General features: G+C 51.9%; 1 protein-coding gene across 1 annotated transcript in view; it reads left to right on the top strand.

The window, feature by feature from the left end:
* UBAP1L (ubiquitin associated protein 1 like) overlaps positions 1 to 12447 on the top strand; it is a 19550-nt gene extending 7103 nt beyond the window's left edge. Inside the window, exons 2-6 of the mRNA XM_025390715.1 lie at positions 664 to 958; positions 2586 to 3158; positions 5550 to 5759; positions 10684 to 10785; positions 11986 to 12447. Coding sequence (XP_025246500.1) covers positions 839 to 958; positions 2586 to 3158; positions 5550 to 5759; positions 10684 to 10785; positions 11986 to 12120 — 1140 coding nt within the window. The 5' untranslated portion in view covers positions 664 to 838 and the 3' untranslated portion in view covers positions 12121 to 12447. The remainder of the gene's footprint in view (positions 1 to 663; positions 959 to 2585; positions 3159 to 5549; positions 5760 to 10683; positions 10786 to 11985) is intronic.
* The last annotated feature ends 2282 nt before the right edge of the window (positions 12448 to 14729 follow it).

Here is a 14729-nt window from a genome sequence, read left to right as displayed (position 1 = left end):
AAAAAAAAAAAAAAAAAAGATTTTTTTGCATCTGTATTCATGAGAGATTGGTTTCTAATTTTTTTTTTTTAAATCAAATTTGGTATCAAGGTTATGCTAAAAATCGGCCGGGTGTAGTGGCTCATGCCTGTAATCCCAGCACTTTGGGAGGCCGAGGTGGCCGAATCACCTGAGGCTGGGAGTTTGAGACCAGCCTGGCCAACATGGTGAAACCCCGTCTCTACTAAAAATACAAAAATTAGCTGGGCGTGGTGGTGGGTGCCTGTAATTCCAGCTACTTGGGAGGCTGAGCCAGGAGAATCACTTGAAACCAGGAGCTGGAGGTTCCTGTGAGGTAAGATCAGGCTACTGCACTCCAGCCTGGGTGGCAGAGGGAGACTTCGTCCCAGAAAAAGAAAAAAAAAAAAAAAAAAAGGTTATGCTAAAATCAGAATAAGTTAGAAAGTATTCCTTATTTTCTTCTTCCCTGGAAGAGTCTATGTAAATTAATACTGTTTGTTTCTTAAACATTTGGGTGACAATTATTTTGATGAAATGCATTAGAACTAGTTTTGTGGACCATGTTTTGGAAAACAATGGTCTAGAGCATGACTGAAATATGAAATAGTGAATTCCTGTCTGTGTGAATGCTCTTGTTTTTATTCATTTCCTTCCTTTATGCAGCACTGGCCCCCTCACCTTTTCCCTTCCAGCTGTTGGGGGCTCAGCTAAGTGACCACACAGGAGAGCAGTGAGGCCATTTGAGGCCTGAGCTTGGTCCTCAGGACTCGACTCTCTCTCCCTACCATCAAGCAGCCCGCCCCAGTCCTGCCAGCCATCTCCACACTCCTCTGACAGAATGAATGCCCTCGATGGTGTTCCCTTCAAGTTGCCCAAGGGCTTTGTGATAGGCACAGAGCCTCTTCCTGGGCCAGAACTCAGCGTCCCGCCCTGCGGGGAGCTTCTGCTGGGTTCTATGGTAAGTGTGTCTCTGTGTTTTTGTCTTCTAGGTCTGTGGGTCTGAGACTGAGTCCATGGGGCCTTGTTCCTTGAATTTAAAGGACAGCTAGCCCTGACCAACATGGTGAAACCCCGTCTCTACTAAAAATACAAAAAATTAGCTGGGTGTGGCAATGTGTGCCTGTAATCCCAGCTACTCGGGAGGTGGAGGCATGAGAATCGCTTAAACCCAGGAGGTGGAGGTTGCAGTGACCTGAGATCGTGCCACTGTACTCCAGCCTGGTGACAGAATGAGACTCCATCTCAAAAACAAATTCAGCACTCTTCTTGGGCCACCGACCTTGTATCCAGCCCCACTGCTTGGCCTGGGCACACCTACCAACTCCACCATTGTAACGTCAGAATGGTACACACTATTTCTGTAAAGTGACATCTTTCAGATACTTAATGGCTTTTCGCATATGCATACCCTTGATGGCCTGGGCAGTTGCACGAGTGTTCTTAAAGTGACCATGAAAATTTGAACCTCTTGATTTGCACGATTTTGTGGGGTTCTCCAGGTCAAATGAATAGTGAACCATTTTCACAGATTACCTCAGGCCGCTTAGGGAAAGAGCTGTTTTTGTTTTTTTCAGAGTTTCCCTCTGTTGCCCAGGCTGGATGGAGTGCAGTGGTGCAATCTCAGCTCATTGCAACCTCCTCTTCTAGGGCTCAAGCGATCCTCCCACCTCAGCCTCCCAAGTAACTAGGACTATAGGCATATGCCACCATGCTTGGCTAATTTTTTATATTTCTTTTTTTTTTTTTTTTTTTTTTGAGACGGAGTCTCGCTCTGTCGCCCAGGCTGGAGTGCAGTGGCCGGATCTCAGCTCACTGCAAGCTCCGCCTCCCGGGTTTACGCCATTCTCCTGCCTCAGCCTCCCGAGTAGCTGGGACTACAGGCGCCGGCCACCGCGCCCGGCTAGTTTTTTTGTATTTTTTAGTAGAGACGGGGTTTCACCGCGTTAGTCAGGATGGTCTCGATCTCCTGACCTCGTGATCCGCCCGTCTCGGCCTCCCAAAGTGCTGGGATTACAGGCTTGAGCCACCGCGCCCGGCCTAATTTTTTATATTTCTTTGTAGAGATGAGATTTCACACCATGTTGCCCGGGCTGGTCTTGAACCCCGGGGCTCAAGTGATCCTCCCACCTTGGCCACCCTAAGAGCTGCAATTACAAGCATGAGCCACTGTGCCCGACCTGCTTTTGTTTTTTGAGACAGGGCCTACTGTGCTGGGCTCAGGTGAAAGCTTCTTTGCTAAGAATAAGTTTTATTGGAGAAAATTTTTAAGTAGTTTTTGCTCAACTACATACTGAATGGCAAAGGGATTTAGATGTTGGATTTAATTACATTTCATTCTATTAACGAATTCATCACTTTGTCATTTATGCCAGTTTGCCATTAAACTGTTACTGGTATCCATCAACCACAGTGTTAGCTATAAAACCCAGGGTAGAGTGGGCTGTGATGGAAGCCCGGGGCTCAGAATCTGACGCTGTCCAGGCCTAGAGAGTCTCTGGCTGAACAGGGTCCCCCAGGCCAGGGGTTAGTGTTGTGACCCCGGGGTCCTGGTTTGCCCCGGGCTTTACGTCGCCTTCTTTCCACAGCACGACTTCAGCCTGGAGAGGAGGGCACTCTTCTGGGTGGAGGCCGCCGGCCAGGGACCCAGCCCGTACCAGTGCGGTGACCCGGGGACAGCGTCGGCCCCTCCAGCCTGGCTCCTGCTAGTCAGCCCCGAATATGAGCTGGCGCCTGCCACAATCAGAGACCAGGAGGCCGGACACCAGGAAAGGCCGGAGGAGGAGGGTGAGGACGAGGCAGAAGCCTCTTCTGGCAGCGAGGAAGAGCCGGGCCCACGCAGCCTCCAACCGGGCTCTCCGGCCGGCCCCGGCCCCCGCCGTCGCCTGTGCTCACTGGACGTGCTGCGCGGCGTGCGGTCGGAGCTGGCGGGGGCAAGGCGGCGACTCTCCGAGGGGAAGCTGGCCGCCCGGCCCCGCGCCCTCCTGCACGGCTTCCGCGGCCGCCGCGCGCTGAGCCTGTGCCCCAGCCCCGCGCCGTCCCCCAGGTCCGCGTCACCCCCGGGGTCCACGCCCCAGTTCCCCGCAGTCCCCGCGTCGCCCCCGCGGCCCTCCACGGCCGGCGCCATCCCCCAGCTACGGAGCCACAAGCCCACGGTCGCGGTAAGGATTCTGCCCGTCCCTCCAATGCCGCCGCTCAGCAGCCCAGGCCCGCAGCCTCGGTCCCCTACCCCGCGCGCTCCTATGTCCTCCCTTGACCTGCTCCCACCTGGGCCTGTCCAGTGTTGTCCTCCTGCGGCCCTTTGCCTAGAGTAGTCCCTGTTCAGAAGTCCCCATGCCCCGCGTTTCCCACTGTGCCTGCCTTGCTTTTTTAGGGCGCAGGTCATAGTGGTTTTAATTATGCAGAAACTGTCTGTCTCTTCCAACAGAAGTTGAGCTCTTTTAGAGCAGGGACTGGATCGCATTGATTTTTGTTTCCAGAGCACCCAGCTGCCGACTTGACCCATAGGGGGCGCCCAGTGGATGTCTGTTGAATTGATGAACACAACGCAAATCTAGGGCTTCCAACTGGGTGAGGTTTGCTGTAGGCTGGGGAAGCTGGAGGCTCAATCAAGGAATATTCAAGGCACAGTTACTTCCTGCCAGACACTGGGTTTGGGAGTGTCAAAACCACAGAACATGGAGAGTTGGCTAAGAGGGTGTGGGACCAGGCCCTGCACTGTACAGCGGAATCAGGTGTTGAGGGAGAGTCAGGGCTGCTGCAGGCTGAGAAGGTTTCAGGACGGAGGAAGTGAACCCTGAAGAGCAGGGAGAAGTGACCCTACAGTGAAACCACAGAAGCTTAAGCCTCAGGCTCCTCCCTTTGTCTCTTCCAAGGCCTTGTGCCCAATTTTGTGTTCGTAATTGTGTGTTCTTTTTCTCTGAGGTCGCTTCCAAATGATATAAGTATCAGACTCCACCAAACATGGGGTGGGTCAGGATTGGCAGCAGAAGGTGGCAGCGGGGCACAGCTTTCTGCCCCCCAGCAGCCCCCCAGTAAGGCCAGGAGATGCTGCAGAATAAGACCAAGGTAGAATTCAATCTGAAAGACAGAGACCTGAGGTCTGGTTTCTTACATGCACCGGCGTGTGACCTTAGGCAAGTCACTGAACCACCCCTTCTCTACCTGCACAGTGAGCCAACAACCCTTCACCCGGTTGTTTAGAGCATACATAGTAGAGAAGAGGCCTGTATTCGCGATGAGCCACGCCCACATCCAAGACCAGATGCTGATGCCAGGATGGCTCTTCCCTGGCCAAGATGAATTTAATTCTCACAACAACCCTGTGGGGGTGGGACAGTATTCTGTAGATGATGGAAATGAGGCACAGAGTGGCAAAGAATCTTTTTCAAGGACACAAAAGTAGACTCAGCTCCTAAACTTTGATGTTCTCCACTCTAGAGGTAATAAAGGGTAGATCCTAGGGTGAGGTCGTGGCAGGGAGAGCCCTGAGAAGATGTGGATGGGTGGAGAATTCATGTGTGTTACATATACACTCTACCCTAGGAGCCAGGCGGCAGCTGGGTTTTCCTTGGGAGGAGGGGACAGGATGAAACGTTCAGGGCTGGCAGAGAGGTACCTCCTCATGGGAGAAGGGTTGGGATGACGCCGGCCAAACCAATTGAAATACCTTCAAGTCACCCTCCTTAATCCAAGGTCTGTTTCAGTTTCTCCAACACCACAACCGAAGGGCTGGTGTGCCCAGTTCCTCCCCTGCTCCATGCCCTGCCAAACCCCAGCCCAACCAAACTCAAGAAGGAACTCAAGAAGGAGGGCTTGGTTGGGAAGACCTACCCCTGCTCCTCCCTCAACAAGGTGTGGGGCAAAAAACCTGAGTAGGGTTGAGGTGCCAAGCGTGTGTTGCTTAATCGGGTCATTAATGTTTCTGAACCTTGATTTCAATGTCTGTAAAATGGGATAGTAGAATAGACCTCATATTTCTTTCACTAGTCACTTTCCTGACTTTTTTTTTTTTTTTTTTGAGACAGAGTTCCACTCTTATTGCCCAGGCTGGAGTGCAATGGTGCGATCTCTGCTCACTGCAACCTCTGCTTCCTGGGTTCAAGCAATTCTCCTGCCTTCTGCCCCAATCAAGTAGCTGGGATTATAGGCGTGTACCACCATGCCCAGCTAATTTTGTATTTTTTAGTAGAGACAGGGTTTCACCATGTTGGTTGGGCTGGTCTCGAACTCCTTACCTCAGGTGATCCACCTGCCTTGGCCTCCCAAAGTGTTGGGATTAGAGCCATGAGCCACCACGCCCAGCACCTCACATTGTCTTATTTAAGCCTCGTAATAGTCCCATGAAGTAGCTTAGGGATTGCCCTCATTTTTCATATGAGTATACTGAGTAAGTATTAGAGAGCTGGGGTCTGCAGGACTCTAAGCCCTCCATAATATTAGGCCCTACACTCTGTACAGAAGGTGGTACATAAAGGCATTTTTAAAAATGTCCAGCCCAACTGGGTGTCACTTCCTGTGGTAACTGACATTCCAATCTGTCTATATTTCAGTCCCTCAGCCCGTACACTTGTCTGCCACCTCCTGGGGGGGCACCCCAGCCTCTCAACCCCTACAAGTCACACCCTGATACTGCGGCTGACCTGCTATCTGCCCTGAGTCAGGAGGAGCAAGACCTCATTGGGCCAGTGGTCGCCCTGGGATATCCCCTGCGAAGGGCCATCATAGCTCTGCAGAAGACAGGGAGGCAGAGCCTGAGCCAGGTGAGTTGGGGGGCCCAGAGCTGATGGGCTGTGATGCTGGAGCCAGGTGAGTGGCCACATGGTTTTCACCTTTTGAGCTGTGGCATAGGCCCAACAACAGCATCGGCCAACCCCAAAGATCTGGAGCATCTACGGCCCCTCAAGGTTGTCCTGAGATGGTCAGGCCTTTATACCCCTGCCTCAATCAGTCATTGCATGTGGGAAGGGGATGACTGAGGTAAGTGGATCTTTGTTGTTAAGGTAATCCCTGAAGGGGCAGACAACTGAAGAGTGTCTCCCAGCTCTCCCAGCTCTCCCAGCTCTCCCAGCTCTCCCAGCATCTGGGGCAGTAAGTCCTGCAGTGAAAGGGTATGTGGATGGAACATCACAGAGTCTACCACGCCCAGGTTCTACTCACCCACGTTCTATTCTTCTAATAGAATTCACTCTATTGGAAGTATGGCGGAGACTCATGATGACACTCCAAGGACAGCACTCTGAGCCACGCTAATATTTGGAAGCAGGTCTTGACCCCTAATATAAGCCAAGAATATAAGAACACCTGCAGAGGAGTGAGGGCCCCCAAAGTGCTTAAAAAGAGGTGCTAGTCACAAGATACCTGGGAGAAGAAGTGGTATGAGTGTTATAGGGGTGTTTCTGTCATCTATTTTTGTGTAACAAACTACCCCAAAACTTAGTGACTCGAAACAACCATTTATTTGCTCATGATTCTCTGGATTGGCAGTTTTAAGGTGGACTCAGCTAGGGGGTTCTTCTGCTCATCTTACCTGAAGTCTCATGTGGCTACAGTTTGGTGACTTACTTGGGGCTGAATGATCTAAGATGGCCTCATTCACCGTACAGTGGGTGGTGATACTTGTCAGTTGGGCCACATATCTCCAGCAAGCCACCCTACTTGGTTCCAAGAGTAAGGCCTCTTGAGGCCTAGGCTGAAATTGTACATAGTCACTTCTGCCTCATTCTATTGGTCAAAGCACATCACTGACCACTCCAAACTTAAACAAGGGAAAAACAGACTCCATCTCTTGGTGGGAGAGGCTACAAAAAATTTTATGATCATTCTCAATCTACCACAAGGAGGTTCTAGTGATCAAGAAAGGCTTCATGGAGATACCAAGCATTGAGTGGGACTTCAAGGATGGATAAGATCTGACTCTGAAGGAAGGAGAAGGGGTGATATTCCAGGAGGGAAGGACAGTGTGAATAAAGGAGTGGAGGTGGGAGGGAAGTGTTTGGGAGGCTCTGATCTGACCAGTCTTGTTGGAGGAGAGGGTGCATGAGGCAGGCTGGTAGGAGATGAAACAAAGAGAATTGGGGGTAGATTTAGGGGTCTTGAAGGCTGGCCTGAGAATTTGATAAATGACCCAATAGCCAAAAGGAGGCATGGAAGGATTGTAAGTAGGGTCAGGAGGTGACACTGAATGCCATTGCCTACACCCCCACGTCCCCAACTGAAAGCAACATCCCTTACTGTGCTGTTTTCTAAACATCGGGACGCTTCATGGTTGGATGGCTGTTCCCAGGGTAGTTGGCACTTTTCATTTTTCTCCCGTTCCTGCCCCGCCATCAAAAGGCTTGGACACCTCCGTCATCACTGATGAGTATGGAATGCTGGGTCCCTGCAGTCCAGAGCTATCTGCTCCTGCAAGAGGGAATGGCAGAAGGAAAGTGACTTTCAAACAGGAGCTGGGGTGGGGCTGGGGAAATGCACCTGGTCCCCTTGCCCACCCACTCCTGCTTCTACTCTACTCTGGGTTCATCAGTTCATGCCCTGTCCTGGAGGGGAATTTCCAACATAGTGACCTCCATGTGGCTAAAATGGCAGGGAGGGGTGCTAACATTTATTGAACATTTTCTTTGCATGAATGTCTCTCTCTGAGGGTATTCAGTTAGGTTTTCTCAATTCTGCAAGGTTGCTATTACGTTATGACCACTTTGCAGATGAGGAAACTGAGGCCAGGGAAGTTCATGCGGTCAGTCAATGGCAGCACTGGGGTGAGGCCGGCTGGTCTGACGCTGCATCTCGGTTGCACAATGCCTTTTATCTCATTTTCTGTGTGAGAACCTCCCAGGACAGCACTATAGGCTGATCTGAGATTTAAGAGCAGATCTAAAGTCACCCCTACCTTCAGCTGATACTGAAAAGCCAGGGTCTTGGCCAAAAAGCTGGCCAGGAGGGCTGTGAGGCCAGGTGCACAGTGGGGCTCTGATATGCCTCCCCAGTCCCTTCAGGCCCTGTGACAAGGCTGAGGTCTCAGGCCATCTCTCTGGGGGTCTGAGGATGAGTCAGAGCCAGCCTGGGGCCCTGGCCTCCCAGTGGGTGAGCTGGAAGAATTTCACTGCATTGGGAACATTGTGTTTCCAGATATAGACTGACCACCTGCCTGGCCCCCTGGATCTCTGGGTGGCCTTCCCCAGACAGCAGTCAGGAGCCAGACCCCAAGGGGTGGGTCTGAGGGGCCTTTGGATGACTTCATCTATCCTCCCCCACCAAGTTAGTATTTCTGTCTGTTCTGTGAAGTCCTGGTAACTGAACAAGTCCTTTGGGTTCAGATTCCTTCTCCCGCTGAAAGCCGCATATTGCAGTAAATCCTTTTTGGCCAAGAAAAATGACAGATGGCCCAGGAGGAAGGGCGTCAGGTGATAAGAGACAGAGCAGCTAGAAGAGTCAGGGAGAGAAGATAAAAAAGAAATTGTGCAGCACTCCTTTCCTTCCACAAGGCTTGATGTGCCCTCACTGCCTCCCTGCAGGACAGGCCTGGGTGCCACGTGTGAGGGTCCACAGGCCAGGCCACCTCTTTTAGCCTCAGTTTCCCAGTTCACAGGGTGGAGGGGGAATACGTGTTTGGAACCAGTGACTTCCGGGGGCCCCATCCTGTGGCCTGAAGGTGACATCTCACCCACCTGGGGGCCTGAGGCAAGCCTGATAGCTTCGACAGTCCTGCAGGCCCAAAAGCTAACCAAGCAGCAGAACCTTTGCAAATGTAGACTCTCAGGGCTTATCCTGCGGGGTCCCAGTCAGTGGATCTGGGGGGAGCCCAGGGGCCTTTAATTTTAAAAAATGTGCAGATGGGTCTGATATTCACGGTGGCATGGTATAGATCAAGGTCAGCTGTCCCCATTCAGTGACGCTTAGTCTTGGGTGCACATTAGAATCACCTGGAGAGCTATAGGAAAAAATCCCAATGCTCAGGCTACACTCCAGACCAATTATATCGTAACCTCTGAAGGTGAGGCCCAGACATCAGTAATATTTCAAGTTCCCGAGGCGGTTGCAATAAGCACTGAGATTGAGAACCATTGCTGTGGATGAGCCAAAAGGTGGAGGCAGCGTCCACCATCCATCCTTGCCTGCCCTCCTTCTGAAAGTGAAGGTTTCACCTTTGGAAACCCTGTCCTCCACCAAGACAGCTCAAAGCCCCTCCTCTAGCAGCTGATCCCTCTGATGGACAAGGCATTAAGTGACAGGTTACAGAATCGGGGGCCTAGTCCTGGGACCCTGGGCAAGGCACCTGCCTTGCCTGAACCTCAGTTTCCTCAACTGTGAAAGGAGGGCACGGGTGTGTGGTTTTCAAAATGTGCTCAGAGCAGGTCTGGCTGTATTGGGCTGTACCTTGGGCAGGAGCACTGGACTCCGGGCCCCCATGCCCCTGGCCCTTGTTCTCCCAGAGCAGCTCTGATCTTAGCCTGTTATTGCTGAAGCCTCCTTGTGCTAAGATAAACACTTCAGGAGCTAAAAACAATTTGAAAACTGTTAGTCTAGATGATCTGCACTTTCATCCCAGCTCTGAAGGTCTGCAGAAACCCCACTCTCCCTTCTCCACATATTCTCATAATTCCTGTGGTCTGGAGCCTTCATTTGGCACCTACACCCTATAAATCCTGCTTTGATTTGCCTGGCACTGATGTGGTCCTGTATCTGGTTTATCTCCCCCACTAAGCTGTGAGTTCCTTGAAGGCAGGTCTTCATTCGTTTTATAAACACAGCATACATTTATTGAGCTCCTTCTGCCACCATGCTGGATGCTGGGGACACTGTGGTGAATGAGACTGACACAGCCCCTCCCTCATGGAGCAAAAAGTTAGTGGATGAGAAAGATTGAGTGAAGCAATTACAAAGTTACATGTGCTGTAATAGGGAAGCACAGGGTGCTATGGGGGCACGAGGGACAGCACCGAGGAAGACAGAGGGGGCAGGAAACTTCCCAGGGACAGGGAAGGAGGCCGGCCTTGGCTGAGGGTGCTGCATCTGCAGAGTCCTGGAGGGTGAGGGAGGGGCCAAGGCCATAGACAGGGAACAGGCCTTTGAGCCCTGCCTGGTAAGGAGCAGCATTTTATCCTGGGCCCCTGATGACGTAACTGTGGGGTGACCTGAACAGTTTTTCTAACCTGTGGAATCCTCCTCTGTGCCTCCCCCGCACCCCTTCTCCAGCACTGGTGCAGGAGTTGCATAGTAGTGGCTCAGGAGTCCGGGATGAGAGAGATGCATCTGGGGGTAGAGTAGGGGTGCACAGGTGTGGACGGATGAGGAGGCACCTTCACACGAATGGGTGCTCCTGGGCAGGGATGGGTGGTGCACGAATGTTGAATTGCGTTGGGTAGTAGGTGGGATGCCTGTTTGAAGCCTGTCCTGCTCCCCACCTAGGTTCTATGAACACCCTAGCCCACCTGACAGCCCTTTTCCTGGAGTCCAGCTCCCAACTTGGGATAGTTGGTGAAGACGCACTGTCTGCCTGTCCCCAGGCACTCAGAGGAAGGCTGTATCCCTCTTCTGTGGGCTCACGGGATCTCTGGGGCCACACTGCATGTAGTGGCTTGCCCTGTTGCCTGGCCCTCAGCTCAGGCCCTTGGAGTGCCTCTGCCCCGGCTGCTGCCCCTGCTGCTCCTCTTACCCTCCGTCCCTCTCTGCCCTCTTCCGGCCCAGTTTCTCAGCTACCTCAGTGCCTGTGACCGCCTGTTACGTCAGGGATATGAGGAAGGCCTGGTGGACGAGGCCATGGAGATGTTCCAGTTCTCCGAGAGCCAGGTCAGCAGGGCTTCCTGCCAGGACCCCAGGCGATGGAAGGGATGGGGATGTACCCAGGAGCCTGGGTGCAGGGGCACACCAGTCTTCAGAGCCAGCCTGTGGGTCCGTCGGGAGATTGCCTGACTCCTCAGCTCTGGGGAGGAGATGGTCCAGGGTGCTACAGCAAGGACAAAGGAGAGAGGCACAGAGGGAGATCAGGAAGAGGTCGGAGGGGGACAGGAGGCAGAGAGCAGCAGGGGCTTTGCTTTGTTAGACTGAATCAACGCAGCCTCTGTAACTGAATGCCCACTCTTTGTCAGACACCCAGATAGGAGCCATGGGCAGCATAAAGATGCATGACCTCTCTGCTTGGGGAGTGTGCCACCTATCCCAAGTGTATGCAGCTGTAGGCCCAATAGTCACATCTTGATTTCTGAGACTGAGTCTCACTCTGTCGCCCAGGCTGGAGTGCAATGGCGCGATCTTGGCCCTGCCTCCCAGGTTCAAGCAATTCTCCTGCCTCAGCCTCCCGAGTAGCTGGGATTACAGGTGCCTGCCACCACACCCGGCTAATTTTTTTTGGTATTTTCAGTAGAGACGGAGTTTCACCATGTTGACCAGGCTGGTCTCAAACCCCTGACCTCAAGTGATCCACCCGCCTCGGCCTCCCAAAGTGCTGGGATTACAGGAGTGAGCCACCGCACCCGGCCCCAGTAGTCACTTCTGAGTGCCCCATGGCAGAGCAGCTCTTCACAGAGGCTGAAGGGGACAGAGAGTTGAGTGAGGCCCCGAGAAGGAGAGAGGGAGCAGAGGTGGGGAAGTTTCAAGCCCTGGGGTCGGAGGGGAAGGAAGGTGCAGGCTGCGCTGTGAGACCTCCGCAGTGTTCAGGGAATGGGCAGGGACCTTGGGCTGTTTGTGCTCCGGGTGCCGGTGTGCGGTCTGCCCCAGCAGAAAATTGACAGTGAGTGGGAGGAGAGTCAGGACAGAGCCCGTGGCCAGGCTAGGGCCTTGTTTTCTTGGCAGAGGAAGGGAGGTCGGAGCCTACATCACCCTAGAGATTCAGGAAAGTGGCAGCTGCGGCCCAGGATCAGGCTCAAGTGGCCTGGGGGGAGCCACAGCTTTTTGGGACTAGGAAAACCACAGCTTTTAAGCTGAGGCTCCCCTCGGCTGAGGCCAGGCCCAGCAGAGTCCCCAGCACCCTCCCTGTCTCCTCTTCCTCAGGCAGGGGAGTTCCTGCGCCTCTGGGAGCAGTTCAGCGACATGGGCTTCCAGCAGGACCGGATCAAGGAGGTGCTGCTGGTCCATGGCAACCGCCGAGAGCAAGCCCTGGAGGAGCTGGTGGCCTGTGCCCAGTGACCACGGAGGCACTCCACGATGCCTGGGCGTCCAGGCCCAGTGCCAGACCTGGCGACCCATCCTAACTGTATTATTAAAACCAAGCAAGAGTAACAAAGTGATGCATGCTTATTGTAAAAACACAAATAATGCCAAGGGTGACAGTTAACAGCAGCAGAATCTGCTGAAAGAGTTGAAATGGTTGCCTCTGCAGAGGGGCAGATGGGACAGCCGGACGGGGAGCTATGTTCTTCATGCATGCCTGTGAAACCACCTGATTTGACTCTTTACACTGTGTGCATTAGTAACCTTGATTTTAAGAAAATTAAAACCAATAAATAATGGGCAGTTCTTTTGAGTCCTGTAGGCGCCTGGTCTTGGTGTGGAAAGAACATCAAACTGTAGGTCAGAAGACCTCATTTCTGATTTTAGGTCTACTGATGTCTGGGTCAAGGCTTCGTTGGGCCTCAGTTTCCCTAGGAAAAGTAGAGAGATTTGACCAGGTCAAAAGCTTCCAGGCCTGGCAGCTATCCATAAGAATCCTTCGGGTGTTTATTCAAGAGTCCCAGGCCCCACCCCCGTATATTCTGATTCAGGAAGCCTAGCTTGGCAGCACCCAGGAATCTGTTTTGTTTTATGTAAGAAGATCTCTGGGGATTCTTTACTACATAACAGGCCTGTGGCCAGTGTGTGTGACTTTCAGCCAGTCTGGGTCCCCTTCTGCTCTGACAATTTGTGATCCTATGCCAGTCTTTCCTCATTTGTGGGGTGGGGAGGTTGTGACCAGAGTTGTCTCCAGTCACCCAAAGCCTATCCTTCAGAAGTCCCCAAGGATTGAAGAGACCAGTTGCTGGAGCAGCCCATAACTCAAACAAGCAGAGGCCAGGGGCCAAGACTCTGGTGCCTCTGCCCTCCCCAGCAGGCCCTGCGCAAAGACTTGCAACAATTACCCCAGAATCAAAACATCTCAGCCCCCTCCACCCTGCAAACAGGGCTGGACCTGGAACTGAGGCCTGTAAAAAAAAAAATGAACAACTTCCACGTTTCTCAGGGCTTCAACCCCAGATACCTCACCTGAATGTGTAATGGCACTTCTGCAGGCCTACACACAACAAGCTTGGAACTAGAACCAGGTCTCCGGAGGCCCAATAGCCCCTTGGTGCTTTCCACTGTCTCAATGCCTGCCAACTTGAAATCACAATAAAAATACTCTTTGGCCTTAAAACTTGCCTTGAATAACTTGCAGGCAGCACAAAACTATTAGAGAAAATGGGCAGGATGTTGTGAAGTTGGACATACATCTGTCTGTTGCCAAAAGTAAAACTACACTTGAAAGAGACAGTAAAGTTCAATTTCTAAGATGCAATATTAGGTCCAAAGCTAATGTTCTGATTAAGGTAACCTGGCCTTGGTCTACCACTTTACTAAGTCCCCTTGATTAGAGGCAACCAGTTGACAGGCCCATCCGTTATTCCTATCCTTCTCCCACATGCCCCAAATCTGTCCATCCCTAGCAAACTGTTGCTTGATTAAAAATGTGACATCTGGCCAGGTGCGGTGACTCACCCATGTAATCCCAGCACTTTGGGAGGCCGAGGCGGGCAGATCACTTGAGACCAGGAGTTTGAGACCAGCTTGGCCAACATGACAAAACCCCGTCTCTACTAAAAATACAAAAATTTGCCAGGTGTAGTGGTGCACGCCTATAATCCCAGCTACTCGGGAGGCTGAGATGGGAGAATAGCTTGAACCTGGGAGGCGAAGGGTGCAGTGAGCCAAGATCATCCCACTGCACTCCAGCCTGGGCAACAGAGTGAGACCCTGTCTAGAAAAAATATATATATATATATTTGGGAGACCGAGGCAGGTGAATCACCTGAGGTCAGGAGTTCGAGACAAGCCTGGTCAACATGGTAAAACCCCATCTCTACTAAAAATACAAAAATCAGCTGGGTTTGGTGGCATACGCCTGTAGTCCCAGCTACTCGGGAGGCAGAGGCAGGAGAATCACTTGAAGCCAGGAGGCAGAGGTTGCAGTGAGCCAAGATTGAGCCACTGCACTCCAGCCTGGCAACAGAGGGAGACTCTGTCTCAAAAAAAAAAAAAAAAAAAAAAAAAAAAAGTCAGACATTAGAAGCAGGAAGGTTGCTTGAGCCCGTGAGTTTTAGGTTACAGTGAGCTACCACAGTGCCACTGCACTCCATAGTGAGATTCTGTCTCCAAATAAAAGGACAGACATCAGTGAGCAAATTGTTCATTTAAAATATTTTTTAGGAGGTACAATAGTGTGGTAGTTAGGGGCACAAACTCTGAAGTCAGATGTGGGCTGAAACTACAGCCTTAGCACTAACCAGCTGTGTGACCTTTTGAACATCACACAGCCTCTCTGCCTCAATGTCTTATCCATAAAATATAGATACTGAAACTTCCCAATTGTGATGATTGAGCAGGATAGTGTGCAGGAAGATTGTGCCATGGTATCTAGTAGCTACTTATTTATACATATTTACACCCAGCCTCATTCCATCATCATTACCTTTACTATGATCATCCTCCTCATCACTGTTATGGTTAACAAATCTCCAGCATTTATCGTCAAACTCAGAAACCCTGGGAGAACCGCTCTCTGC

Source organism: Theropithecus gelada, chromosome 7a, assembly GCF_003255815.1.
Source record: "Theropithecus gelada isolate Dixy chromosome 7a, Tgel_1.0, whole genome shotgun sequence".
Classification (NCBI taxonomy): domain Eukaryota; kingdom Metazoa; phylum Chordata; class Mammalia; order Primates; family Cercopithecidae; genus Theropithecus; species Theropithecus gelada.
This window is presented reverse-complemented; position numbering and strand designations above follow the sequence as displayed.